The following is a 27,980-nucleotide window of genomic DNA, read 5'->3' as shown; positions in this document are numbered from 1 at the left end:
GCCAGGACGCGAGGCCGCCCTCCCCTCCCCCCGCCCTCGGGCTCCGCCGAGGAGGAGGAGGGGAAAGGGGGGCGGTATTGAAGCCGAGGGAGGAGAGGACCCCAAAGGGGGGTGGGGGGTGGGAGGGAGGAAGGCGAATGGAATCCGGATCACCCGAGGTACCCCCCCCCCCCGGGGCTGATAACCATTTGGGTCCCAAAGACTCGTCTCCCCGCCCAGAGTCCTGTTCAGTGACCAGGAGCGGGAGGGGAGTTTGAGATCTAAGTCCCACCCTCTGGGCTGGCGGCCTGGAGCCAGAGAGGGGAAGTGATTTCCTCAAGGTCACGCAGCAAAACAGCGGCCAGTCAGGGCCAAAGCCCAGGTGCCGGGCCCCCGACGGCCCTGGTCCTGAGCCCGACCTCCGACGGTCCTGCGCTCGGGCGGCTCGGGAGGCTCGGGGAAGGCAGGAGCGTGGACCCGGCCCGGAGGCTGGCTTTGGGGGTGAAAGGAGTGCGCCCGGCGCCCTGCGATCCCCCATCAGGGTGCGAGCCGAGCCCCGTCTCGCAGCCGACGGCCGGGGGCTCCGCTTCGGGCGCCGCTCGCGCGGGGCCGCGGGCCGCGGGTGGGACGAGGGCGCGCGGCTGCCCGGCACGCAGCTCCCCCCCGCGGGCCGCGACTGCTCGGAGCGCGCGGACCCTTTAAGAAAGTTCGCTGGGCGAGTTCATCAAAGTTTAAAAACTTGTCTCGCAGTGGGGAAAGGGGAAAGGAGGGAGAGGGAGAGGCGGCGAGGGCGCGAGCGGAGAAGCCCCGCCGGAGGCCGGCGCGCCGCGGCCCGGGCCGGGGCGAGCCCGCAGCGGGCGGCGGGGATTGGCTGCGCGTTCCCCCGGAGACCGCGAGGAGGGCGGGGGAGGGGGCTGGCCGGGCCCCAGCTGAGGCCGGTTCCGGCCCCCGCCCCCCGCCGCCGCCCGGCGCCCGCCCCCTCCCCCGGCGCCCGCCCCCCGCCGCCGCCGCCGCCGCGGGCGCACTCGCCGGTCGCAGTGAAAAGGCGGAGGCGGCGGCCGCTCGGGCTCGGCTCCGGTTCCGAGGGCCTCCCCCGCCGCACCCCCCGCCTCCCGCACCCGCAAACTTGATGTGACCCCGGCCCGCCGCGGCGGCCGCCCCTCTCACCGCCCCGCGCGCCCCCACCGCCTCCCCGCCCGCACCCCCGAGCGCACCGCTCACCGCGCCCCTTCCCACCTCCCCGCCGGGGCCGGGCGCCGCGCTCGCCCCCCGCGCTCCCTTCCCCTCGCCACCCCGCCCCACCCCCGCACCATGAGCAACCTGAAGCCGGACGGCGAGCACAGCCCCGGCCCCGGCCCCGGCACGGGCACCGGCTCGGGCTCGGGCTCGGGCTCCGGCGGCGCTCTGGAGGAGGAGGTGGGTCTCGGCCCCGGGGCCGGTCGGGGCGCGGTGCACGCGGAGGTGGGCGGGGGACGGGCGCGCTGGGCCTCCCGCGCCGCGCGGGGCCGGTCTGGCAGCCGCTCCGGGCGCCTTCCCGCCGCTGCCCTTCGGTCGGGGAGGAGCAGCCCGTGTCCGGCGGGCGGGGGCGCGCGGCCTGGACTGCCCCGCCGGGCGGGCATTGTCTCCCCGCCCTCCCGGGCTCGGGGCGGGCCGCGCGCCGGCCGCCGTCCGTGCGCCCCGCGGTGGGCGAGCGGCGCGGCGCCTGCCCCACGCCTGCCCCACGCCTGCCCCGCGCGCGTCCCTCGGGCTCTGCCCCGGCCGGGCCCGCGCCCGCGCCCCCGTGCCCAGGCGCTCCCCGGCGAGGCCCGCACTCCCGCCGCCGCTGGAAGGAGCCGAGCGGGATTAGCCCCGCGGGCGGGCGGCAGCCTCGCTCCCTTGCACTTTCCACCCTGACCCCTCCCCGTGACCTTGGAGGCCCGGGCCCGTCCGCCCGGCTCCCTGGCCCGCTGTAGTCACGGGGGTGGACGGACTTTCCGCGCAGCCCGGAACCCGGGCTTTGCGAGGAGGTCAGCGGGCCGCCAACGAGGGCTAGCGAGGGGGATGCCTGCGGGTCCTCGGCTCGCGGGTCTCCTCTCCCGTGTTGCCCCGGCAGGCGGTCCGGGACCCCAGAGCCGGCCTGGGTGGGATTCCACAAGGAGAGGCGACATTATCTCGTCCACCAGACATGTGCTAAAGAGGAGGGAGTGTGAGTCGGCTTCGTGGAATCAGCAGCAGCTGGGGTGGTTAATGGGATGGCGAAATCGGGGAGGGTGTGTGCGTGGGGGGGTGAAGTGCTGGATATAAGCCTTAAGGCTACGGGCGGCAAATGGAGACCAGGAGCTGGGCCTGACGAGACAAAAACTGTTGTGGAAGGGGACAGGCTTTGCAGCTCTCTCCAAGGGCCTCTGGCCTGCTGTGTCACTCCAGGGCTAAGAGACCTTTCCTGCCGCGCTCTGGCAAGCCCTTGCCCAGGAAACCAAGGGCCAGTTATCCACCCTGAGGTCCCTTCCCCTTGGTCTGGGGGAGAAACCACAGAGCCCCTGGTGGGGGCTGGTGTTGCTACCTCGCCCCAATGCGGTGGCGGTGGTGCCGGTGGCCGTGCTATAGATTTGGTGCAGAATGGCGGCAGTGGCCCACTGCTGGGCTGGGCTCCTCACTGTGGGAGGGATGGTGGGAGGGTCACACCACCAGCTCCCACTCTTAGTAATTCAGAGGCCTGCTGCTAGCCCTAGTCCACCAATGGCATGGCATCTTGAGAATCTAGGTCTAGATCTCACTTTTTTTTTGAGGGGGGAGGGGGGAATATCTAACTCTTCCCTCCTGAAGGGTGGCCGGGGAGCGCCTGACATTTGTCTGCCAGTGTTGTTTGGGCTCCAGTGCCGTGTGGGGTGGTTTGCCCCCTGAAGGCCTTGTCCTCCTTGGACCTTGACGTGCCGACAGGCCCATGGCACTGATGGGAACCTTAACCCCATCCTGACTCTACCTGGTTGTTCAGCATCTCCCCTGAGATTCGAGGGAGGGTGACAGGGTTGCTGGTGTGCGTGTGGGGATCTCCACTTGGCCTCCTGTGGATTGGAATTGGGGGGGTGGGGAGAAGCCGCCTCCTGTGAAGCTGGGAAAAGACCCAGAATGCCACTGACGCTAGATGGTTGACTTCAGCAGGGAATTCATCCAAGAGGTGGGCTGACCCTCAGACCTACCCCTTTGAAGTGGGAAGGGTGAACCTTGTGGCCAAGCTAAATTCTTAGAGAAAGCATTTGAAGTATTGGTCACTTTTTTCTAAGTGTTTTTTTCTGAGAAAGAGGGCAGAAACCTCAAGAAATGGAATCTCTATGAACTTCTCCTTGGCGCAGAACTGGGTTACAGCCCTGTAGGTTCAGGGAATCATTGCAACAGGTGCTGATGCAGCGGCCCAGGCCTGTGTTTAACAGAAGTCCAAAATTAAGGTTCTGGGAATCTCCTGGATCCTGGTGTCTGCTCTAGTCAGGTAAGTGCAAGAATGAGCCCCCTCCTCTCATTAGATTTCTGGGCCAAGAGCTCTTCTGCTGAGGTTCCTTCTTGAATTGATGGTTTGGACTGGAACTGGATTCCATCCCTTTAGCTTAGATCTCCCTAGGCAGTCGTTTCTGCATCCCCCAGGAGCCACCATCCGGGGAATGTGTTGGCAGAGGTAGTTAACTAGCATGGCTGAGCCAGGCTGGCTCTTGGAGATTAGGTAAAGCAAACCTAGAAAATCAAGGAATCCTACTTGCCCACCACAAGACTTCGATTCCTAAGAGTGTTAGGTTGCTGGAGAGAAAGGGGTGTGTTGTTTTAGTTCCAGAAGGGACTATCAGTGGGGCTGCTCATCTTAAGCTCCTTTGTATGGCCTTGGCTTCCTCTGCTTTGCCACCCTATGCATGGGGGCTTCATGACCCTATCACAGGCATCAGGTTCTTTTTCTGGACTAGGGTGCAGGATTAGAGGGGAAAGATCACAGAGTAGAAGGTGAGAAGGAAGAGGGGACAAGATGTTAAATGCAATGGTAGCTAAAATAAGAGAGTATCGGCAAGTGATGCAGTGGTGCCCCTGAGAATGTAGAGATCAGGCCTCCCTGAGATGTGGCTGGGTAGGAGGTTGTTAGGCCTGTGCCGGTCAGAAAGCATTCCAAGAAGAGGGAATAGCAAATGTCAAAGGGAGAGGTAAGTGGTGGAACCACATGACTACCAGGAGTTTGCTAGGCTGCAGCAATACTGGAATCCACACTACGAGGAGTCCGAGATCATGCAAAGTGGGGGAAAATCGTCATTTTTCTGCCACTTGGAAAGGAGATGTGTTAGGAACTCTGGTACTGTTTGATACCCTTTGAAACTAAGGACGGCAGCGATGAATTAAGGAGAGGGTCTACAGGGGCAGAGCTAAGTATCCCTTTCAGTCTAGAGGTCATGCCTTAACCCAGGTGGGTCATGCCTGGTGCTGGAGATCCAGAAGGTGAGGTGATACAGTAGCACAGGACAGGCTTGCCTCTGATGCTGGGGATCCCCAGATCCCAGCAAGCCTGATTCTTTAGGGCTGACTAGAGGGTTACAGTGTTTCTGGGGAGGGCTACTTATGGTTTGAAAACATACTCTATTTTGAAAACGGGAGACTTTAAGTTCAAAATACAAGGTAATAGTAAGTTACAGTAATTCCCTGGGGCAGGGTGAGGGGAGCAAAGGTAATATTTGAAATCTTGGGTGGATAGAGTTCAAGTTTCTAAGAGTTAAAGAAATTTTTTGCCAGCCTAATGAAAGGCTGGCATTAAACCCTATAGAAAGGCAGGCATTAATGGCAGTCACAGAGGTACAGCTTGACCTGAGAGTCTCGGCCCCTCGCTCCCCTCCCGCTCCCATCTCTGCTTGTCCATTGCACCCAGTGTAACTGGGCCAACATGGCTCCTTGCAGGCCTGGCACCCTTGGGTCCATCATGTGTCCTCTAGACATCTGAGGAACCAGCCAAGTCCCTGGCAGGATGGGCCACAGTTAGCACTCCAGATGAAGGTGAAGGAATTCTGGGATCCAGCGTGTGATTCAGCCACTTTGCCTTTTCTCTGCCATGAAAAATATTTGACAGAATCTGGGATGTTTAGGTGCTCTATCTGTAAGCTTTTTTTTTTTTTTTTTTTTTGTATGAGGGAAGGGAGGCATCTGTACTTTTGGCCATTTACCTGGAGACAGGGCCCAGGCAGGTAGATTCAGGCAGATTCTATAGGCTGTGGGTCCTCTTCCTCCCTCAGGGTTGCTGGGGATGTGACTTCTCTGCTCAAATAACCTAATAGGCTGTCCTAATGATGGTAAACCTATCACAGTATTCATGCCAGGCGTTATTCTAAGTACCTTACCATTTTACCTCCTTGAACTTTCCCAACAGCACTGTGAATTGCTACATTATTGTCATCGCCTTGTTAAGAATGAGGAATGAAGAGCGGTTAAATAACTTTTGTGTAGGGGCGCCTGGGTGGCTCAGTTGGTTGGGCGTCTGGCTCAGGTCGTGATCTCAGGGTCCTGAGATGGAGCCCCACATCTACCTCAGTGCTTAGCATGAGTCTGCTGCTTGGGATTCTCTCCTCCCTCTGCCCCTCCCCCTCGTGTGTGTGTGTGTGTGTGTGTGTGTGTGTGTGTGTGTGTGTTTAAGATTTTATTGATATGTTTATTCATGAAACACAGAGAGGCAGAGGGGGAAGCAGGCTCCACGCAGGGAGCAATCCCGGGACTCCAGGATTAAACCCTGAGTTGAAGGCAGGCAGACGCTTAACTGCTGAGCCCCCCAGGCGTCCCTCACTCTCTTTCAAATAAATAAAATCTTTTAAAACTTTCATGTAGCTAGTAAGTAGATAAGTTGGCATTTTTACCTAGATTTTGCCCTTAACCACACAGTATAACTGCTATTCTGTTTTATATTAGGGGTTTTTTTTGGGGGGGGGTCTCAAAAAAGTCCTGCAACTAAAGTTTTTGAGGCCTGAGCTTTGGATGCTGCTGCTCCAGGCTAGTTACCTGAGGGTATTTGAAGATTGGGTGATGGAAGCTGGCAGCCCTTGTAGGAGGAGCATTTTAACACAGATACAGGTTAGAATTGCCATCCCAGGGTGGTAAAACCAGATCAAGTCCGTTTTATTATTGTTCAGTTGTCTACAGGCAGTACACCCCCTTATTGCCTGTATGGGGGCTTACTGCTTTCATTCTCCCTGGCCCACCTTCGTACCCACTCTAAAGTGACTGCCTGTCATTTTGTGCATGGGGGAGGGGGTCATTTTCTTGGGTCTCCTTATCTCCTTCTTCCCTGCACATGGGCAGCCTTCCTAGCTTATCCCAGTAAGAACCAGCTTTTGAATCCTATTAAGCTTTTGGACATTCTGGTTTCTTCTCCTCCCCATCTCCAGTGGGGTGCTCTAAGTAGAATTAAGACGTGAAGTGTGGGATGCCTTGCTTTTTTGCTCTCATGCTCTCCACCTATTTATCCCATTAGGCCTCCAGGCAGTCCTGAGAGTGAGAGGAGTCCATCCCGCCTGCCCTGAGGGCTGGGCTGCTGGTCTGTGGCCTCCAACCTCTGGTTATCCAGAACTGAACTACAGTGCTAGGTTCTGGCACCACTCAGTGGCCCCCAGCTTCTGCTGGGCCACTGGTTTTAGATAGCAGTGATATCTGATAACTTGCTAGTTTCTCTGCCATCCCCTGACCGTGGCTGCCTCAGAGGGGTCCTCACACCCCTGGCAAAGCCATGAGGCAGTGGGGCAGAGCCTGTTACCATACTTCAAAAACCATGGTGCCGTGAGGCAGGAGCTATAGATACCACACAAGGCTCTGTCTTTCAGAACCCCTATTCCCTGCCCAGGGACAGCATGGCCTCCCTTTTTCTGCTGTTTCCCCGAAGCTATCCTTGGAGGGAAAAAATATGGTTACCTCTGAGCTGTGCCAAAGCTGACAGAAGAGACAGCAATTCCTGAAGAGTTGGCTGGTGGATCCATCTGGGCCAGGAGCCTCTGGAGTATAGCAGGGGCTATGTGTAGTGGGAGGGTCTGTTTGGGCCTATCCACCATGGCCTTTAGTTTATGGCCCACTGAGCAGAGGCTCTTGGCTGTCACAAGTCATCAAGGCAGCCTGTATAGTTCTGAACAGGCCTGGGACTCCCGGGGAGAAAGGGACTAGGCCATGGGAGGAGTGTTTGGAATACCTAGACTTTTTTGGTGAGCCACCCTTGCCCTCCCCAAATGGGTCTTGGGCTTTTGTTGGTGGAGGAAGTGTCCGGAAAGGTTATTGGAATAGGACCTGGACCCTTTTTTGAGAACATTTGTTGAAATGTTCTCATTGAACTTTCGCTCAGACTGGTTCTCGTTCTTGACATATGGTTGTGGCCATATCCAGGCACAGCTTGGGATGTTTGTGACAGGGGAGCTCCAAACCAGAGTGCAGACCCTTGAAGCAGCTTCCGTTCCCAAACAGCCTCTCCCAACAGGAGCATAGGTTAGGAAACATCTCTTATTGGGCCTCATCTTCTTCCTTCACGTAGTGGGCAGATGTGGTAGGCTCAGTGCTCTGTGTTCACAGTGGTGTAACATCAGGTGGCTTAAGGGTTGGAGGTATTGGTTTTGGAGCTGGGGGAGGGGCATGAGATTCCCCCAGGCTAAGACTTTGATGCGAAGGTTGGTGTGTGGCAGTGGTGACAGCTGCAACCCTTGCCAGACGCAGGAATGAGCAGTAGATTTGTGTTGGCTGACCACACAGCACCAGGAGGAACAGAGGGGAGGTGGATGGCACAGGAGGGAGGGAAGCCTTGCCCTGAAGACCTCCATGCTGGGGGCCCTGTGAACCTGCCAGTTGAGTTGCCTCTGAAAGCCTTGGCCCCTGGCACTGTCTGGAACCAAATGGAAAACAGTCACCCAGCCATAGCACTGAGTCTGCATGGTGCAGTTCATGCAGTTTGGTCTGGTTCCCTATAAAAGAAGTGTAGGCTGTGCTCACAACAGGCTTTTTGACTGGGTATGTCCCCAAGAAATTGTGTCTTCTGTTCCTGGGCTAGAAGTAGCTTGGAGTATGAGGTCTGGAGCCTCATTATTTAAAACTCAATTCATACCCAGCCCTATCCCACCCTTTAGGGAACTTCTTAACCATCCCAGCTTGGTTCCCCTGACCCCTATACATCCACAGTCTGGACTCTAGGACACATTGCAGGCTGTAGGGGAAATGCCTCAACTTCCCAGGCAATTTGGATTTTACTACCAGCTCTGCCACTAGCTGGCCAAACACCTGATCCCTGAGCTGGTTCTTCATCTGTAAAATGGGCCAGTACTGCCCTGCCTGTTACATCAAGGGACTGTCAGCCTGACATGCCAGATGGTAGGTAGGAAAGACCAAGAAGCCACAAAGTGCTGCCCAGAGAAGAGCCCGAGAGTCAAACCCTGTGATTTGGACCTGTAATTAGCAGGGGCAGGCAAAACGATGTACAGCATATCCTAAGCCTGGTGCTTCACACCAGGTCAGAGTAATGGCACCGGAGGTGTCCTGGGTGGGGGGAAGCTGGGCAGTGTCCTAGCCTAGGAGCTGAGCAGCCCCGAGCTCCTCCGAGGGCGCATGGGAAGCCCTGGGTTTCTGGGAGTGTGTGTCTCCGTTCACATCCACTGTCTGGCTGTATCTGCTTGCTCTTTTTCCCTGTGGCCTTGTTCAGCCCTTATAAGTCCTGCGTCTGCGGGCCATGTCACCACATTCCATCCACCTCTCGTCAAGTGGCCCCACTCAGAGGGACTTCTTTCCCCCGGGAGGGGTAAGAGCAACCTGCTAGTGTCAAGCCTAGGCCTGGGACCCAGGCAGAAACCATCCCCCATCCCGCCCTCTATATCCATGCACAGAAGAAAAAGCCCTGGCCGCTGAGACCTCTGGATGGGAGTTCTGTGTGGGAGACTGCCCTGAGGCTTCTTTTTGGCAACCCCACCATTGCCCCAGCAGAGACCCCTTCCAGACCCCCAGGGCCTGGCTGCTGACTTCCTGCTCTGTCACCCTTTCATTCTCTATCCCCTTTTTCACCACTTTCTTTGCCTTTTTACGGGCAGAAGGGGAGTGCTTAAACTCTGAGCAGATGGAGGACAGTGCCCAAGCCTTATTCTAAGACTCAGTCACCTTTCCTGCTTCCTTGGTCTCTTACAAGGTGGAGTGTGAAGGACCTTGAGGCCAGTGCATCCTTCCTCTTTATAGTCGAGGCAGCAGAGGAAGGCCACAAAGCCACCTGCCTGGCTGGGGGCCAGGCTGGGATTTCTACTCAGGCTCCCCGGCAGTTGGTTTGAGGCTCTTTTTCTTTTGTTTCTGCATCTGATCAGCAGTGCTTGCTGAGCAGGAGGCTTAGCCTGAATCCAATGTCTTGATTCTCAATGGAGTTTCTTCCCCTTGGAGAAGCCAGAGCAGAGGTGGGGGTGATGATGGCCGGTATAAGCTTAGAAAGGACTTTTAGGGAGGAACCTGAGTGGCTCAGACCGCTACGCATCCGACTCTTGATTTCAGCTCAGGTTGTGGTCTCAGGGTCCAGAGATTGAGCCCTGCCCATGCTTGTCCATCTCTGTCCCACTACTTGTTCTTGCTGCCCCCTCCCTCAAATAAATAAAAATCTTAAAAAATAAAAATAAAAAAGGAAAAGGGACCTTTCGTATCTTTGTTTCAGGAAAGCCATAAGCCGTATGTAACGCAGCTGTGCTTCATAAACTCCCGGGGTCAAGCCAGTGGGGGTGGGAGTGGTAGATGGGGTGGCCTGGGCTTTCGTGCGGACTTAGGGCTTCTGGGGCCCTGTCTGAGGCAGGTGTGTGACCCTGCTCCCACTCGTGCCTGCAAGTCTGCCGGGCACAAGGCCATCCCCACTTAGCTGCTGGGAGTTAGCAGTCTGTCCATCTTCCTTTGACTTGCCTCTGATTAATTCTGTTAAGGACTAAGCATGGGATCATCCAGTAGGACCCACCCCCGCCCCAAGTCAGCCTTCTGTGAGGGGCTAGGGGCTGCTTCTGTCCTCTCAGCTCAGAGGCTAAGGTGTGCCCCCGGCCCACCTGACTGGGGTCTGAGGAAGTTGGTGTGTTGAGATCAAGGTCTGCAAAGGAGCATTGACCCACGAGCACCTGGGGACACTGGGGCTGCTTCTTGACATGCTTAGTCAATGCTTAGTCAGGGGGAGCAACTCGCTGGACCCCTGGGCCTTGGTTTCCTCATTGAAAGTTTCTTCCAGCTCAAATATTCTGGCTTTCAGTTGCTTCAGGGGGCTGGGAGTTCGGGAAGGATGTGGGAGGGGCTTGTGAGAGGCTGGTCTTTCCCTTTCTGGACTCTTCCCCCAGCTCCCTTCCCTGAATGGTGGTTTCCATCCAGAAATGGTGGTTTCCATCCAGATGACACCAGAGCTCTCTCTAAGCTGCGAGTAGGTGGGGATTCAGAGCGAGCCCATCACTTGGGCAGTTGGATGCAATGGACAGTTGAAATAGTTCCTCCTTTCCAGATTGAATTCAAGCTTCCAGAGGTGCTACAGGATTGCTGCAAAGAATCCATTTTCAAATGTCATTTTTATCTCTTTGGCAGGAGGTGTCTATTGCCCACAGTCCAGTGTCCCCGGGTGTGTCCTCCTCATGCCCCATCCCCCTAGGCAGATATTTGCCTGGAAGGCAGGGGTCTGTCTCCTAGGGCACAGTGTTCCTGGTGGCCCTGATGTTTCATGCTTCAGCATCCTTTGTGGAGAAAGGCCTGTCCTCCGGGCAGGTGGTCCCTCAAGTCCAGACAGGGTGCTATCTTGGAGATTCCGAGGCTGGGTTTTTTTGTTTTGTTTTTATTAATTCTATGTTAGGTGTTTTGGAGAATTTTTTTTTTAAGATTTTATTTATTTATTCATGATAGACACAGAGAGAGAGAGGCAGAGACACAGGCAGAGGGAGAAGCAGGCTCCATGCAGGGAGCCGGACGTGAGACTTGATCCCGGGTCTCCAGGATCACGCCCCAGGCTGAAGGTGGCGCTAAACCGCTGGGCCACTAGGGTTGCCCGGGTTGCCCGAGGCTGGGGTTTTTAAGAAGGCTGTGGCTGTCCTTCAGAGTCAAAAGATGAGAGTTTAATATCCATGAGCATTCCACTGTTTCTGAGAGCAGTGTTAACCCTTTCTGTCTCATAATAAAAGCTGGACCTTTTGGAGCCTGTCCTCTCAGCCACAATACTCTGCTGTGGCCCTTAAACCACAAAGTTGAATGTTTAATGCTTAATGAAGGGAGTCTTGTGTCAAAAAGTTTGGGGCGAGGTGAAGCTACCGGGCCCTGAGCATCAGGCCTGTCCCTCTTTGCGAAGGAAGGCACCCACCTGGTGAAGGCAGAGCGGCCAGGCCCCAGCCTGAGTGTGGGGTCCTCTTTACTGGAGGAGGACCCTTGGTCGACTGCTGGCCCAGTCCTGTGCCTCATGGAAGCTTTGATTGGCTGTTTTCCTCGTATAGAAGACCCAGATGGTGTTCCCTGTCCCCTGACAGCCCCCTTCCTTTAGCTCCTGTACAGCCTCCATGTGAGCTGGGTGCCCTGTGTGCCCTGCTGGGGAGGAGGGAGACCTCTGAGCAGCCACTGTCCACAGTTGGGAGCCCTGGATGGCAGGTCTGCCTGTGGGCATGTCCAGGACCACAAGAGATGTCCACTTGGACTGCTGGAAAGAGGGTGGGTCTTGTCTAGAAGCCTTTCCCACAGAAGCCAGAACTTGTGCTGTAAGTGTCGTGCCTCATGTCTCACCATCATCTTGCTCCTGAAGCCTTTTGTTTGATTTCATTTTTCCTGAACATCTAGAAACAAATGTCAGTTTGTCTGAAGGAAGAACATCAGGCACACAGATATGAATGAGATTGTCAGAGTCCCTTCTTCCTACTTCTCTTTAGAAGGTAATCTTAGTGCTACAGAGGGCCGAAGAGAGAGAGAGAGAAAGACACCTCCAGTTTGAGACCTGAAGGAAATAGCCGGGGAGTACAGGGAGCCTGACGTGCTGGGGTTAGAAAGTGGGTTGAGAGGCTCCTTCTGGGGGGCATTCCCTCCACAGGAGCCTCTAGAATAATGCTGGAGGTGGGGGAGGCCGCTCAGATGCTGCCCCTCCCCTGGAGCACTGGAAGTGAGCTCTGGCCTCCTGTGGAGGAGGTGAGGAGCACCCCACTCTCCCTGGCCCCAGCACTGTAGGCCCAGCACGAGCTGGAGGGGGTAGCTAGACAACCCCAGGAAGTCTGACCACCAGTGATAGCCTGCAGAGTGGACTTACACAAGACTGGACCTCCCCCACCCTTCTGCCAACAGCTCAGGGGAAGGACAGGCAGCAGGGACTTGCTTAAGGGAGCAGCAGCCCCGGGGCCCACAGAGCCTGCTGGATGGGGGGCGCAGTTGTGCCGAATGCCGTCTGGTTCCTCTAGGCACGCCTGGGGCTGGCTGGGACCTCCAGCAAGGCCAAGTCTGCTCCTGACCATCAAGAAGGCCGCGTAGCCATGTTTGCAGTGTCTTTATGGGCACACTCATCTGGCCAAGTTCCATGTCCATGTTGAATCTGGTACTTCTAGCAGGTTCCACCAGAAGAGCTGTTTCTCAACATGTTTCTTCTTTCACTGACTTATAAAGATTCTCCACTTTTCCCCTAATACTCTCCCTATCCTGTTTCAAACTTAACCTTCCAGCTGTGTTGAGGATGTAGCTGTGGTCCAGTACCATCCATTGTACTTGCTATAAAGACCACTTTAAAAGGACTGTGGTTGCCTTTGACATTTCAGGACAGGGGACATAATCCCTTGGGTTGCCTGGATACTTCTGGAGAGATGGTGGAGTGTATGGAAGGAGAGGGCCCAGGTAACAAGTTTAGTGCCTTCCACTAGCCTGGGATTGTATGAACCACTCCTTATGTTTTCTCCAAAAACTTTTTTTTTTTTTAAAGATTTTATTTATTTGAGAGAGAGACAGATAGCAACAGAGAGCATAAGTGGGGAGGAGAGGGAGAAGCAGGCTCTCCGCTGAGCGGGGATTGCCAGCGTGGAAATCCTCAATCCCAGGACCCCGAGATCATGACCTGAACCAATGGCAGACACCCAACCAACTGAGCCACCCAGGCGCCCCATTCTTCAAATACTTTATTTTTTTAAAACTTTTAAAAAGGTTTTATTTATTTATTCACGAGAGACACAGAGAGAGAGAGAGGCAGAAGCAGAGGGAGAAGCAGGCTCCATGCAGAGACCCTGACATGGGACTCGATCCCAGGTCTCCAGGATCATTCCCTGGGCCAAAGATAGACGCTAAACTGCTGAGCCACTCAGGGATCCCTCTTCAAATACTTTAAAACATTTTTGCATTGAATTCCTGTACTAAACATCTATAATAGGGCAGGACATGGGTTCTGTGGCTAGTCTTTCTAGCTTGGCATCAATCCACAGTTGGTGCCCAAATCCTTGCCTGTACCCAGCCTCTTTCCTGAACATTGCACCCTATTGCCATGAGGCTGGCGTCAGTCGTGGCATGGAAGGAGTGGTTTCCAGGGCCAGCCTGGGACACAGGACTAGTTGGCGAGGCCTGTATGTCTCTGTCCCTGCTGTCCCCTAAAGGATCCTGACTGCACTGTCAGCTTGCTCTGTCTCCCCTCTATTCTGAGCCTCATTTCCCTCATCTGAAGAAAGAGGGTGTCCAACAAGCCAGTCTCCATGGTGCCTTCCACGTTGGCCATTCCCTCCCTAGGGACGAGGAACAGTAAAGAATTCAGTGACTACCTGAGGTTGACTCACCTGCATTCCCAGCTCTAGACAGACTTGGATCCAATTCTGACTCACTAGGCAACTTTATAAATAAATAGCTCATGGTACCTGATAGAGGGGAGGTTTTTGTCCAGGTCAGTGCTGTGATTACAGGAACCCTAAGTGAACCAGCACTTTTTTTTTTTTTTTTTTTGAGATTTTATTTATTTAGTCATGACAGAGAGAGAGGCAGAGACACAGGAAGAGGGAGAAGCAGGCTCCATGCAGGGAGCCCAATATGGGACTTGATCCTGGGTCTCCAGGATCAGGCCCTGGGCCAAAGGCAAACGCTCAACCACTGAGCCACCCAGACGTCCCTGAACCAGCATTTTGTTGAGCCTCTTCTACGTGCTGGTAATAGGGTAAAGTGAGCTCTTTATCCTGGAGGTAGATGGAGATCTACCTGGAGGTATCCTGGAGATCAGGGTTGTATAGATGAAGGAAGTGAGATCTGGAGAGATGAGACAGCTTCCCCAAGCCAAGCAAAAAGCTGGGATGCAGACTGCAGTGTAGCCAACAAGAGCCTTCCCCATGTCTGGTGTCACTGTGCCCTGCTGGGCCACATCTGTCTCTGGCTGGGAGTTTCTCATTTGGACGGACTGGGGTGCATAGAGATGGGTGAGAGGTGTGCGTAGTTCAAATGCTGAGGCCTGACTCTAGGCACATTGGGGGATGGAAAAGTTTGGAGACTTGGCTCCTATCTGGGGTTTTATCGATTCCAGATGGAGGGGGTAAGTTTGGACTGTGGGAATGACAGAAGGCAGAGGGTCCTGGCCCCATAAGACTTCAGAGAAAGGAAAGGGAGTGAGGGACCCAAAAGAGGAGTGCCCTTCAGGGAGTGAGGAAGAGGTACACTGAGGGGCAGCCCAACCCAGGGCCTCGTTACAGGCCCGTGTGGGTGCTTGTCTGGGACCTGGAGTAGTTGGGGCCAGGGACTTACGGTCGGTCGGAAGCAGGATGGAGGGAGGTGGGGTGGGCTCTGCAGCCTCTTGTCCTCTCCACATGTAGCTGACCAGCCTGCCGAGCTTACACTTCCTTTCACCTCTGGTTTGCCTGTTTCTCATTCTGCCCCCATCACTCTGTCATCTAAACAAGTGCCTAGGGAGGGGACTGCCTACTGAATGGACATATGGCGGCTCTTTGCCCACTCCTGAGGCTAACGAGGCCACCAAGGTGCCACTCCCTCTGTCCCCACAGCAAATGGATTGCTGGTGGTGTAGATGGTTAAGTCAGGGTGCCTGGGTCTTACCCAGCTTGGCTCCTTTGTGAGCTAAGCTGCATGAGCCCTTTCTGGGCCTCAGTTTCCCCATCTGCACAAGAGGATAGGCAGAGGGCACATCATCTACTGGGGAGATCAAGTAAGAACCAAGGAGAGTATTCAGGTTGGGCTTCCTGTGACCTGGCAGGTGGGGACCCACCACCTAATCCGTAACTGCCTGACCTCAGCTTGTTTCCTGAGAGGTGGCCAGATGGAAGACGGTAGCTGTCTTGTAGCATTTTGGACACTTAAAACCTAAAAGATAGAAACAGGAAAGGGGTCATCTGGCCCAGAGGGGAGGCTGGAAACAAGGATCCGAGCTGGGAATGAGGGAAAGCTCCCCTGTCCTCACCCTCGGCCCCACCCCCAGCCCAAGCAGGAAATTTTGTGCTGAGAACTTGCTATTTAAGGGGGCCCCAGGGGAGGTCTGGTCAGCAAGGAGCCATTTGAGGAAGGGTTTAAAATTAGCCTGGGTGAAATGGGTGGCCCCTGGGGAGAACTGAGGCAGAGCTTTCTGTGGGGCAGCTCTGGTTCTGTGTCTTTGACCAAAACCACATCCCGAAGAGGAGGGAGTAGTACCAATCCAGGTCCGCCCAGCACAGTTCTGGCTGGGCTTGCGCCCTTTCAGTCCATCTTTGGGGGATGGGCTGGGTGCCCAAGTGCTGGCACCCAAAAGCAGCCCAGATGTGCAGTCCGAAGACGTAGGTCTTGAGTTCTGGGTCTGCTGCCTTTTAAGAACAAGCTGGGTGACCTGATCATGTCACTTCTGTTTGAGGTTTTACATGTAAATTAAAGGCCCTTTCATCAGAGGGCAGAAGGGTGTAGAGGACCATCGTTCTCTGGAGTCCTGGAGCTGGGTTTACCTGGAGCTTAGGCTGTCCAGGTCTTTCTAGCTTCTTCTAGAAATAGGGCCATGCTCAAGACCTGTGTACACAGCGATGTGAAATGTGCAGAACCTTCATCCCAGGAAGTAAAGGTGTGTGTGGCGAGGGAAATGCATGACCAGAGGGGATAGATGCATACCGAATGGCAAGGGTTTTTGCCTGGGATGCTTCTTGGCAAAACCCTATGTGAGAGAAGAAGCTTGTCCTTACCTATCAGCCACCGGCTGGGAGTCATTCTTGTGTGGGTGGGACTGTGACTCTGGTCTGCTTTGCCATCCCTGACTCTGTTGTTGAGGTCTGTGTATTTATGGGGGGGGGGGGTCTTTGTGTCTATGTCTGTCTGTCTACCTGCCTTGGGTGTAACTGCCTAGCTGCTCAGGTTCCTGATTCAAGCCATTGAAAGGGCTATTGCCTGGGTCCATCAGGCCATCACTGGAGCATGAAGGACATTCTTTGGTGCCTCTGGAGTAGGGGATAGGGCCACTGGAGGGCATCCAAATGTTCTCAGGAGTGGCCACACGGGGGATGGGAGTGGCTGAGGCATGTGAGCTTTTTCATAACCTGGCAGGGATGCGTTGAGAAGACCTGTGCTTGGCTTGGTGATAGATGCTACTTGAGAGCAGGAGTCAGTGTATAGGGAAGCTCTATTCATTTGGGTTTTTCATGATTCAGCCACAGTTTTAATACGTATTTTTTTAATGGACCTGAACGATGGAAGATCCTCTCTTCCAATTACAATTATTGGCTCATCTGGCCTTGCTATCTTAGCATCTGGTGCCAGCAACATGTAACTAGCAGTGGTGACCTAGAGTGCTGGTCCTCTTAGGGAACTCCCTCGCTGTTCAGGAGGTCGGGTTTGGTCAGAGTTACAGGACGGACACCTGGCATCTAGATCTGGCTTTACCACCAGCTTGTAGCCATGTTGAGGGCAAGGCTCATAACTTAGAGCACCATCTGCCTCACTTGAAGCTGGTGAGATCCTACTCCTTCTTCAAAACCCAGCATTTTTGTTCCATCTCTGACTCCTTAGCCAGGTCCCTTATTCAGTAAACATTTAGTACAGCACCATGCTAAGGACTGGGCACAGAGGCAGGAGCACAACACATTACCTGCCATTGAAGAGCCTCCATCCGTGTAGGAAGCACTCGGAGACGGATGTGAACATGCTAGGCCATCTGTGGAAATCCCTCTAGGGTGTAGTGTGGCCTAAGACTTCTTGTGATCCGTTCTCTAGACCAGGCAGAGAGCCTCTCAACCAGGGATCCATTGGTAATTTGGAAAAATATATACATTTTGACTTACATAATTTTGGGGATAAGACACCATAGGTTTCTTGAAGTCTCAGGGAAGCATACAGCACGGGCTTAAACTGCCAGGTGGGGACGCCCGGGTGGCTCTGGTTGAGCGCTGCCTTCCGCTCAGGTGTGATTCTGGAGTCCCAGGATTGAGTCCTGCCTCGGGCTCCCCACGTGGAGCCTGCTTCTCCCTCTGCCTGTGTCTCTGCCTCTCTCTCTCTGTGTCTCTCATGAATAAATAAATGAAATCTTAAAAAACAAAAACAAAAAAAACTTGCCAAGTGTTCATTTGCCTCGGCCTCCAAAGGAAGCCCAGGATATTCAAAATTCTTCCCTCACCTCTGGAAGGATTCCTGTTCCTTCCTGAAGGAGGAGCCATTATCCCTGCCTGCTGTGGTCTCTGTCCCCAGGTCCGAACGCTATTCGTCAGTGGCCTCCCTGTGGACATTAAACCCAGAGAACTGTACCTGCTCTTCCGGCCTTTCAAGGTGAGTCTGGACCCAGCCACCCATGGGCAGAGCCTAGGATGGAGGAGAAGCATCAGGAACGACTCTGACCTGGAAAGGGCAGCAGGAAAGCAGAGGACAGTGTATCAGAAACTGTGATCGCAGCCCTGGCTCTCTGGTTCTCTCCTGGTTCTGCTAATTCCCGTGTGGCTTCCCACCAATTGCTTAGCCCTTTCTGAGCCTCTCTTTCCTCATCTGTGAAGTGGAAACGAGAGAGACCGTCAGTAGACTTTGCCATATAAGGAATCTTTGAGATTCAGTGTACACTTTTCAGTTTAAGTTTTGAGAAAACTTTACAAGCTAGGGTCTGTCCTTCCAGATTACAAGTCAGCGGAGCAAGCGGGAATTTACGCATGAAATGATGAATGCTGCCGCATGATGCCCACCCCGTGTGCTAGACCATGTGATAGGGAACACAGGGCCAGAGGGCGCTCAACAGTGGTAGAGATCAGGGTGGTGGCCATGTGGGTTGGGGGAAGAGTGTGAGAATGATGCAGACCCGGCGTTGGAGGAGGGGGGCTGACGTCACAAGTGGCTGGGATTAGCACAACTAAGGGCTTCTGACCTTCCTGGTGATGACCACCTCTCTCTGCAGGGCTATGAAGGGTCCCTGATCAAGCTCACATCGAGACAGGTAATTTCTCTCCAAAGTGTTTTTTTTCCCCCTCCCAGCCCAGACCAACTACTGAACTTGGACCCGAGCCTGCTGCCCTTTTCCTCATCCTGAGGCGTTTTGCAGCTGAGACCTGCTCCCTTTCATCCCGTTTCTGTTCTGGGCTGATGTGAGAGCAGCCTCCACAGGTCCCTTGTCCTTTCCTAAGTCAGCTCCTGGTCCCTCCACCTCTGGCTTTTGAGAAGCCACAGCCTGGCGCCAGGGCTGTAGAGCACAGACATGGTGGCTGTGCTCTGGTTTCTGATGGCCCTTTGGGGGGCCGTTTGGGGTCTGGAGTGAACATGCCAGAATGAAGTTGGAGAAGTTTTCAACCTGTTGCCCCTTGATTGAACCTGGAGCCTTCTCATGTGCTTGATACATTGCCATCCTCTTTCTTGCTAGGGAAAACACTGGAACTTACTCTTAATTACCTGCATGCGTTAAAAAAAAAAAATTTATGGAAAGGGTGATTTTTAATGCGGTGGGATAAAGCTCTGTCAGTACACCCTTTCCCACAGTGTGAAACCTGGGTGGGAGACTTTGGGTGTGCGAGAAGCTTCTACTGTAACAGCTAAACACAAGGAGGATATAGGCAAGAAGTTGTTTTTGTTTTATTTTGTTTTAATTTTGAGGGAGAGATGCAAGGGTGTTCTCTCTTTTTCCTACTAGCCCGTTGGTTTTGTGATCTTTGACAGCCGAGCAGGAGCAGAAGCAGCCAAGAATGCGTTGAACGTGAGTAGACAAACAAGGCTTTCTCTGACCCACAGACCTCTAGGCAATGAGTATTCCTGTTCTACCTCCTGTAAACCTTCCCCCACTCCACGCCCCAAAAAAGGGCCTACAGATGTGCCTTATTTCCCAGCCACTCTGGGGCAAAGTCCCTGGCTGCACTATCTATGTCAAATGCCACTGCTCACAAGATCTAAGCAATGTGTCCTCTGTCTTGTCCCTTGCATGGGTGAGTCTTTGAGGCAGGATCATTTCTTTTCTTTCTTTTTAAGATTTATTTGTTTGTTTGAGAGAGAACACAAGCAGGGGGAGATGCCAGAGGGAAAGGGAGACAAAAGGACTCCTCTCCCACCGCAGGTTCTGGTCCTGGGACCCCAGGATCACAACCTGATCCAAAATCAGGAGTCAGACGCACAAACGACTGAGCCACCCAGACACCGCTAGGCAAGATCTTTCCTGGGGCCCTGTGCCCATTGCAGTGGATAGTCCTGGTCCCACAGTTTCTTCCTTTGCTTCCCTTCTCTTATAGGGTATTCGCTTTGATCCTGAGAACCCACAGACCTTGAGGCTAGAGTTTGCCAAAGCCAACACCAAGATGGCCAAGAACAAGCTGATGGCTACACCTAATCCCACCAATGCTCACCCCACCCTAGGAGCACACTTCATCGCACGGGACCCCTGTGAGTGGTGCTCAGAGCTGTTGTCTGCTGTCCTTTTACTTGGCCCGAGCTGGGGACCCAAGCAGAGCTGTATACAGAGGAAAGACATCGAGATTCTTGTTGAGGGAGTCCGTCCTTGCCAGGAGGCTGCTTCTGTCCACAGCCACCTGTCTCTGGGGTTCCTTCCTGCCCCCTAGCCTTCGCTGGACTGCAGACTGAGCTCCTGAGCTATCCATATATATCATCCAACTCCCCTGAAGCCTTTCCTGAGTTCTCTTGGTTGAGGTGGGCAAAGGCCCATCCGAGGGCTTCTTGAAGCAGACAGGATGCTCAGCATTCTGGGTCAAGTTAGCTGGGCTTGTTTCTCTGGTCTTGGGGTCCTTGGGGGAAGTCTGGCCTCAGCGGGGAGCTTATGCTTCAACCACAGTGATAGATCCCCTTCTCTGTTTCGAATAGAGTAGTGGAAGGGGAGACCTGTGCTCTGAGAGTGGGGCTGTTGTCTCCCATTGCAGATGACCTCATGGGGGCTGCTCTGATCCCTGCGTCCCCAGAGGCCTGGGCCCCCTACCCACTGTATACCACAGAGCTGACCCCCGCCATCTCACCTGCTGCATTTACCTACCCAGCTGCCACTGCCGCTGCTGCCGCTGCCCTCCACGCTCAGGTAAGCCCCTCTGGGGGAAGAGGCTCTAAGCTGGCCAGACTTTGTTCCTAGGTGGCCTCTGGGCCGCTCATGCCTCCAGAGCTGCAGCAGGACTGTTCTCTTCCATGACCTTATCTTTAGGGTTTGGGATCAGATAAAGGGGAGGGAGAGGATTAGCCGTTAGGCCACATCAAGGATCCACGGCAGAACGTGAGTGCCAAGAGAGACCCAGTGTGGTCCTACCACCCCCTGAACACGCGCGGGTGGGCACCATGCTGCGTACTGCCCATGGTGACAGAGCCACTGTTCCAAAGCCAACCTGAGTGTGGCCTCTGGAGCCAGGCCGCCTGCCTCTGCCTCTCTGATCTTTATAAACTTCAGAAAGCTCTCAAAGATTTCAGTGTCTTGACTTTTTTACTGTTTGGAAGAATGAGAACAGTATTATCTGCCTCAGGGTTGTTGTGAGAATCACATGTTAACAACACGGCACCTGGAAGGTCCTGAGCACCTGGAAGGTCCTGAGCGCTCAGTGAGTGTTTGCTCTTGTTTTCGTGGAGCCTGGACGCCCTCTGTGGTGAACCTGTGCTGGGGCCGGAAAGAGGGAACCATCGCTTCTAGGGGAGAGTTGGGGAGGTGGGTACTGGGCCGGGAGGGCCCAGGCACCGCAGGGCTTTGTGCTCTCCGAGGGCTGTGCCAGGTGCCCGAGAGGCTGGCGAGCTGCGGTCATGGGTTACGCTGCCGGCGGTGTGGACCTGGTGCAACCAGGCTGAGCGGCGATGGCGAGCCTGCTCTGGCCTGTGATCAGTAGACCGAGCAAGAGCTGAGCCTTGGGAAGAGCGACATAGCCAGGCAAGCTGTGCAGTTGACGGAGGTTGCCCAGCCAGGGCAATAGGGCAGGAGGAGGAGCAGGACAGGAGAAGTTCACCGGAACCAGAAGCCGAGGTGGGAGAAGTTGGGCGCCCTGCCCGAGGGAGGGTGGAGCGCATGTCTGTCTGGGTCCACCCGGCTCCTACCCCAGCAAGCTGTTTTCCTTCAGCGGCAGGATTCTCCTTGGCCACGGCCACTTGAGATCGTGCTGAGGTTAGAAGTGAGGTTAAACTTGGCGCTGCTCCCCAGCTGTGCACCACAAACAGCTGGAAAACCGATCCAGGGGATAGGAAGGTGGTAAAGATCCTTCCCTGCAGGGAAATGTTTGGGTATTTACCACAAACCAGGTTCTGTGGGGAGCCCGGAAGACAGTCCTTGTCCTCTGACCTCGCGGAGTGTGGAAGGCTGGCGGGAGTGCTCCTGGCCAAGCAGGGACTCCGACTGCGGCGGCCTTGCTGGGCTCCTTGCCTCTGATCCCAGCGTTGCCACTAGTTAGCTACCTGTCCTCAGCTGTAAAACAAGGGGGCAAGACCCGATCCGGTGGAGAGGTTCTCCTGCATCTGCTCTGAGACGCTCAGCCGTGACAACGGGGAGGCAGAGGTTGGGAGCCAGAGACAGTCCGGCAAGTTAATAAGGAGAGGCGGCTCCCTGGCTGGCTGGCAGTGGCACACGACGACCTGTCCTTCAACCCCAGACCGCAGGGCTCCGTGCCCTCCGGTTGGCTCTCTTTCTAGCTTCCGCCCACCCTGTCCACGCCCAGAGGCTGATGCCTGTCCAGCTGTGTCAGTCCAAATCCTGCCTCTCTCGACACCTGTGTGACCTTGGGCAAGTTATCTAACCGCTCCGTGTCTCCATTTTTTTTTTTTTTTTTGAATGATGATAATCATACCTACTTGATAGGTGTTTGTGTTTTGCATATTAGCATACAGGGAGTCTGGAGAAGTGCGGATTGTCATAGTTGTCATCTAATGTCCATTACTGTCTGGTGCCCACTGGGTCTTCTCTGAGTCTGGAGGCCTCATTGTGTCTCAGAGCCTATCTCTGGCCTCCCTGGGAAGGGGATACAGGCTACCCCAAAGGATAACAGCATTTTCCAGGAGGCAGGCTAATGGCAAGAGACCAGACCAGGTAGGAACTAGTTTTCTGTCTCTGCCACTCGACACCTCTGGACATCCGTCTTCGCAACAGCAAAGAACACCGTCTGAGCCAAAGCATGAGAATATTTTCCCAGTAGTGGCAGTAGTAGTGTGTTTTTACCTTCCAAGATCTTCCTCATTGGGCCCTGGCAGTGCTGTCCAGAAGTGGAGGCTGAAAACCCTAAATAAAGAAAGTAGAACCTATTGATCCCGAGGGCATTATTCTGAACCCAGAGGAACAACAGAACTGACTTTCTGTGCTTGTGGGCAAGAACGTGACTTGGAGAGAGGTAGTAGCAAAAGGGGATGAAAAGCAGTCCTTCCTTTCTCTTCCCCAACATGCACACCCTGACTGCATGCCCTCTGCCACTAGCTCAGCCTCAGCATCTGGATGTGGCCACTGGGCCCGGCCTGCAGGACGGGGCCTGGAGATGGCTCAGTCCCACTCTGTCTTGGCATGAGGCCATCTTTTCCACCTTCTGGTTCTCTTCATAGAATGTTCCCCTTTAAGATAAGGGTGAGGCATGCAAGAGGTATGGGTGGCAGGGGCCTGCCGGGGCCTGGCACATGCCTTGAGGCAGGGATTCTGTGTCCCCTTGCATCCCAGGGTCCTCTCAGACTGGACTTCATTTCCCACTTCTGCCTGGATCCGTGGGGATCATTGACAGTGGCTTTTTTCCCCTCTTACCCTGGCTCACCTCTTACTGGTGACCTTAATGTCACGTGAACTCTTTTGCCTCTATTTTCTGATCTGTATAATGGGTATGGTAGGGTTCTCTTTTCCCTTTGCTTATGATCCTGCTCTCCTGAAAATTGCTGCTTTGAATGCTTAGGCGTGCTAGGTGGTTGGGTGCACAGGTATAATAAGATCCATAGATGTGGATCTTTTATGAAAGTTAGACATTTACTCTTTTTAAAACTTAAGTATTAGGACGTGTTTCCCATCAGTCAGTGTAGACCTACATTCTGGATGCCTCGCAAACCCACTATTGTATAAATGTGTCCAGCTCCCTGTTGATAGTAAATTAGGTTGTTAACACACTTCTCTGCCGCTGGTAGGCCATGCTGCAGTGGGCGCCCTTGTGCGCCCTGTGCACCTGTCCTGCTGGGTTTCCTTATCATAAATTCCTAGAACTATTACAGGGTCAAAGTGTAGACACGCCAACCTCAGTGTTCCTTTAGTTGACTTTCTGTTGAGTGAAGCTGCTGTATTTCTAGGCTATTCCTATTTCTTCTTGGATTCACTCCTTTCTCTGCCCCTGGGTATCTTCTCAGTCAGTCCCAAGGTCTGAGAGGACTGAGTTCATGTGCCCTGCTCCCTTCCTTCTTTGTTATAATGCTGGTCCTCTTGGAACCTGGCCATTCTAGAAGCCCATGGGCCTGCCCCTGTGGGGGGGCCTACACCTGTGGGGGAGCCTACCCCTGTGGGATGGCTTCTCAGGACCCCCAGAATCCCCATTAACAACTGGAGGCCCTGAGAACAGGCTGATCACTCACTCCCTGATGTGTTGGCCCTGGTCCCTGGGTCTTGGGTCTCTAGTTCTGAGCTGGGGCAGGAAGGGACGGTGCTTCTTTAGAGGCCCCGACTGCCAGCCTCTATCAGGTGTCTGAGGAAGTGGAAAGGCAGCCCCTCAAGTATGTTCTGTCCACTTGGGTGGCACATCTGTCCCAAATTCAGAGATGGGGGCTTTCTTCTGCTTCCTCCCCAAGGACATGGTGGTTCATCTCGGGCTAAGGGGACAGTTGCTGCTTTGGAGGCCAGCTGCAGCAATGAGTGGGGAGAGCGGGGAACCCCATGAGGCAGGCTTGCCGAGGGAGCCCTTACACAGCTGCTGGAAGTCTCGGCTTCCCCAGTTCTGAGAGAGTCAGAGGCCTCTGAGCCCTTCCCACCTAACTGACATTCACCCCTTTTCCAGCCCTGCAAGATACTCAGCCTGTCCAGACTTCTTGCTGCAGGGTGACACCAGCCAGAGGCTGGGGGAGGGGCAGTTTTTGGAACCCCCCAGGATGTGGGGGCGGTTCCCGAGCTGGACTGGGCCACAGGCTTGGCTGGTAGCCCCCATGCTGGTTTCCTTGTTGTCCCTCTTTTAAGCTCAGTGTCTAGCCACCCTTCCAGCTGAGCTCGCATCCCACAGCTCAGCCAAGGGGAGGAGAGGTGTCCTCCCACTCCCTCCCACTCATCAGTCAGAAGGGGAGGGAACTGCTTCCAGATGTTGTGGAGACAGGAGAGAAGGTAGCAGCCCCAGAGGCTGGACAGCTCAGTGTTTTCTGTGAGGTATGACGCTTAATCAAGGTGGTTCTGGCAGCCGGGTGTCACCTGTGTCCTGGTGAGAGCAGTGCCACGTCCTTGTAGCCCAGGGAAGATTCTGGTATTGGACAGGTGGCCTAGGACCTGCACCTGCTGTATGGCATGTAGGGCAGCCAGCCTCTGACTTGCTGCTGAGCATGTGGTGACCAGAGTCTTAGGGTGTACAAAACACCCAAAATTTGAAGGAGACACAGAAATTCTCAGGAAGCTTCCATCAGCCCCTTGATGACCTGGCATCGCTCCATATCGTCTCTGTTACAGAGGCAGGGATTCTAGGCAGCCAAGTGGGTAACTGAGTCCACTACTACAGCGTCAGGGGAGTTGTCTGTGTGTCCACATGCTACTTGTTTTCTATGCTGGCTCTTGCGTACCATCCCTTCCTTTTCCTGAGGGGACCCCAGGCTCCCTTCTGTGCACTCTGCCCCTTGCCCCTGAGCTGTCTTGTAATGCCCTGTGCCCCCACCACTCCCAGGCAGCCATGGGTCAGGCCGGGGCAGGCATGCTCTCTGTAACTGGGGCAGGTGGCCTCCCTGCAACCTTGGCACCCAGCATAGCTCACCGCCCAGACGACTGGCCCACCGCCCAGACAACACCCCATGGAGGGTGTGCCTAGAAGGGAAGGGCACATTGTTGCCTGCCCCGTCTCTGGGAATCCTGCTCTGGGGTTACTGCTCCGTAGGGCCTGGGGGTCGAAGTAGCTGCCAGGCCCCCCTGGAGGGCTCAGCTGGTGGGTTACAAATCTCTAGACTTGGGAGGCTGATAATGGAGGATTGGGAAGGGATGGAAGCATCTGCTGGTCTCAGCCCTGGCTTCCTTGGAGAATCGTACAAGGGCGGGACCGACGACTGAGAGTCGTACCCCTTGGAGACCAGGGCAGCTTTGGTTTCTAAGATGTTCGTACATTGTCTCACCTAATCTTCACAGACGCCTGTGACCTTGTCACCTCTGTCCCATATGTGGATGAGGGCACTGGGAAGCTGAGCAAAAATATATTAGGTTTGTTCTCCCAATGGCAAGAGTGCTACACCCCCCCCCCCCGGTTAAGAGGGGAGGGCAGATTGCTGGCACCAGTGCCCCTACCCCCACCACCCCGCTCCGTGTGGCACAACCAGGTGCACACACACATCGCCTTAGGGCAGTGTCAACACCTTCGTGATCGTTCTCTCATTGGAACCTCAGTCCCAGGAAGGAGGCAGGTCAGGTGGCGCGCTCCCATTTTCAGGATGAAGAAATTGATGATGCCTAGAGGTGAGTACCTGGCCCGGCATCGGCCAGTCAGGACAGAACCAGGACGCCAGCAGGGACCCCGAAGGCTCCCCGGTCAGGAGAAGGGACTGCACAGCTAGCTCCTGACGTTGGCTTCTCTTGCAGGTGCGCTGGTACCCTTCCTCTGACACCACCCAGCAAGGATGGAAATACCGGCAGTTCTGTTAGTTCTTCAGTAAGTGTGGCCCAGAGGCCCAGGAGGAAGGCGGCCCGGGGCCCGGCTTCCCGCAGGGCCGCGGCGCCTCCCTGTGCCCGAGCCGGCAGCTCACTGGGCCACGTGTCCCGCTGAGCTTGCGCTAGGCTCTGTGGCCGGTTTTCCTCCCCCTTCTCCCCACACGTCACCCCTGCCGTCCGTCCTGCAGCCTCTCACGGGGCAAGGCCTGGGTCCGGCTCCGGCCCCGCGCCCCGCTCATAGCCGCCTCTCTCGCCTCCTTCCAGGTCCTGTCCCCGCAGCTCGAAGGCCCTGCCCCGCTGGGGAGGAAGCCGCTCTGAGCTGCCGCTGCCCTCCAAAGACTGTGAATTTTAAGCCTGACTCAGTGGACTGCTTCCTGTCTGCTTCCTCCTCTTCCTGGGCCCTGTCCCTCCCCGCAGCCCCTGGCCGAGGCCTCCCGGGAGGAAGGGGGCCTTCCCGCTGGGATGCCCAGCCCCAGCCCAGGTCTCCCTGGGGCCGAGCGAGGCCCCACCTCGGTCCAGACTTGCTTCCCTAGCTCCACCTCAGAGAAACGAGGCATTTAATTTTGCATGTTTTCTGGCATGAATTAAGACACTTAAACTTGTGTATATGTGAGTGTACAGTTTGTTCTCACATTGTGTCACCATAGCAACAGGTCCTGGCCACCAACCGGTTCATCATTCCTGGTCCCTCTCTCCACACCTCCCCCCCACACACATCCCCCTGCTTCCGTGAGGACCGAGCCCCGGAGCTCGCTCCGTCCCACAGCCCGGGCCCCCCGCCACCCCCACGCACTTCCAGGCCCAACAGCAACGACCACCTGACAGAGGTAGTGTTTTCTTTTTCATTTCAAATCCGGGTTCCCCGCTTCCACCTCCTCCTAGAGGGGCCACCGACCACTAAGAAAATCCTGTCTCTGCCCGGTTTGCTTACCTCTCCACAGCGCACCCCACCCCTGCCCGTGCTCCTCATTCTTTCCGAACTTCGAAACCAACCAAAAAGTGAAAGTATTTTTGTACCCTGTGTAACAAAATATTTATGCATCATAAAGGATTTTTCGTGTGTGTGTGCAATTAATTATTAAAGAGACCTTGTTCGCCTTGTCAGATAAGTTTAATGTTTAGTTTGAGGCATGAAGAAGAAAAGGTTTTCCATTCTCCAGCAATGAGCCTTTGTGTCAGGTGTTCGTTTCAGAAAAATGAAGGAAAAAAATTTGTGCAATTTTTTTGTTGTTTCGTGAGCACATCTGTGCTTTGCCTTTGGCCGCAGCTGTGGCTGTCTTGACGTTTTCAGACTTGGGAGACAAGGTGGCTGTTGTAATTGCAGATCCTGTGAGAATGTGAAGCTGGATAATATATGAAATGCAAAATAAAAAGTCATCCAAAGGAACTGCTCTCTGACCTTTGCTTCCAGGGGATGTAGGTGGCCGCCGGGAGGGCACAACTGAGGGGTAGCTGTTTTCAAGCTGGGAGAAGGAGGCCAAGTGGGCCCAGGCCCTAGGGCTCGCTTTGGCTCTTCTTCCTTCCCGGGGTACCTGAAGTCCTGGAGGGAAAGGGCCTTCCTTGCACACACCTGCCAGCCCACCCTGGTTTTGATTGATTCACTTCTTCCTCATCTGAGTTCCGAAGATCTGGATGGAGGCTCCCTGCACTCAGGGTAGCACCCAAATGGGACCTTTATTTTCTCTGGGTGCAGTGCTCTACTTGGACTGACCCTTCCTGGCCTGTGGCCTTTTCAGACCCTCCAGCAGCAAAAGACTGGTTGGGAAGGGTGGGCTCCTCCAGGAAGCGTCCTTGGTGTAGGTCTTATGAGGCTGTGCAGGAGGGAAGGAGAACCCAGGAGTCTGGTCCAGAAAGGGTTATCTGTGCTCCTGCAGCCTTGTAAGCTCCC

The 27,980-nt window shown here is 54.9% G+C and overlaps 1 protein-coding gene across 1 annotated transcript; it reads left to right on the top strand.

Annotated features, from left to right (window-relative positions):
* The first annotated feature begins 1,021 nt into the window (after positions 1 to 1,021).
* Positions 1,022 to 27,479, top strand: RBPMS2 (RNA binding protein, mRNA processing factor 2). The gene is made up of 8 exons (XM_072738789.1): positions 1,022 to 1,395; positions 17,563 to 17,640; positions 18,254 to 18,292; positions 18,980 to 19,042; positions 19,569 to 19,719; positions 20,211 to 20,362; positions 26,024 to 26,093; positions 26,357 to 27,479. The coding sequence occupies exons 1-7, from the start codon at positions 1,291 to 1,293 to the stop codon at positions 26,084 to 26,086; spliced, it is 651 nt and encodes a 216-aa protein (XP_072594890.1). The 5' UTR covers positions 1,022 to 1,290; the 3' UTR covers positions 26,087 to 26,093; positions 26,357 to 27,479.
* Positions 27,480 to 27,980: the final 501 nt, after the last annotated feature.

Source organism: Vulpes vulpes, chromosome 15 (genome assembly GCF_048418805.1).
Source record: "Vulpes vulpes isolate BD-2025 chromosome 15, VulVul3, whole genome shotgun sequence".
NCBI lineage: Eukaryota > Metazoa > Chordata > Mammalia > Carnivora > Canidae > Vulpes > Vulpes vulpes.
Note: the sequence above shows the minus strand (reverse complement) of the source record. Positions and strands in the feature narration are given on the sequence as shown.

Excerpts from the sequence above, each read along its gene's own strand:
- RBPMS2 (XM_072738789.1), top strand. The coding sequence starts at position 1,291 with ATGAGCAACCTGAAGCCGGACGGCGAGCACAGCCCCGGCCCCGGCCCC. Across the intron at positions 19,043-19,568 it reads CAGCCAAGAATGCGTTGAAC|GGTATTCGCTTTGATCCTGA; the intron begins GTGAGTAGACAA and ends CTTCTCTTATAG. Across the intron at positions 20,363-26,023 it reads CCGCTGCCCTCCACGCTCAG|GTGCGCTGGTACCCTTCCTC; the intron begins GTAAGCCCCTCT and ends CTTCTCTTGCAG.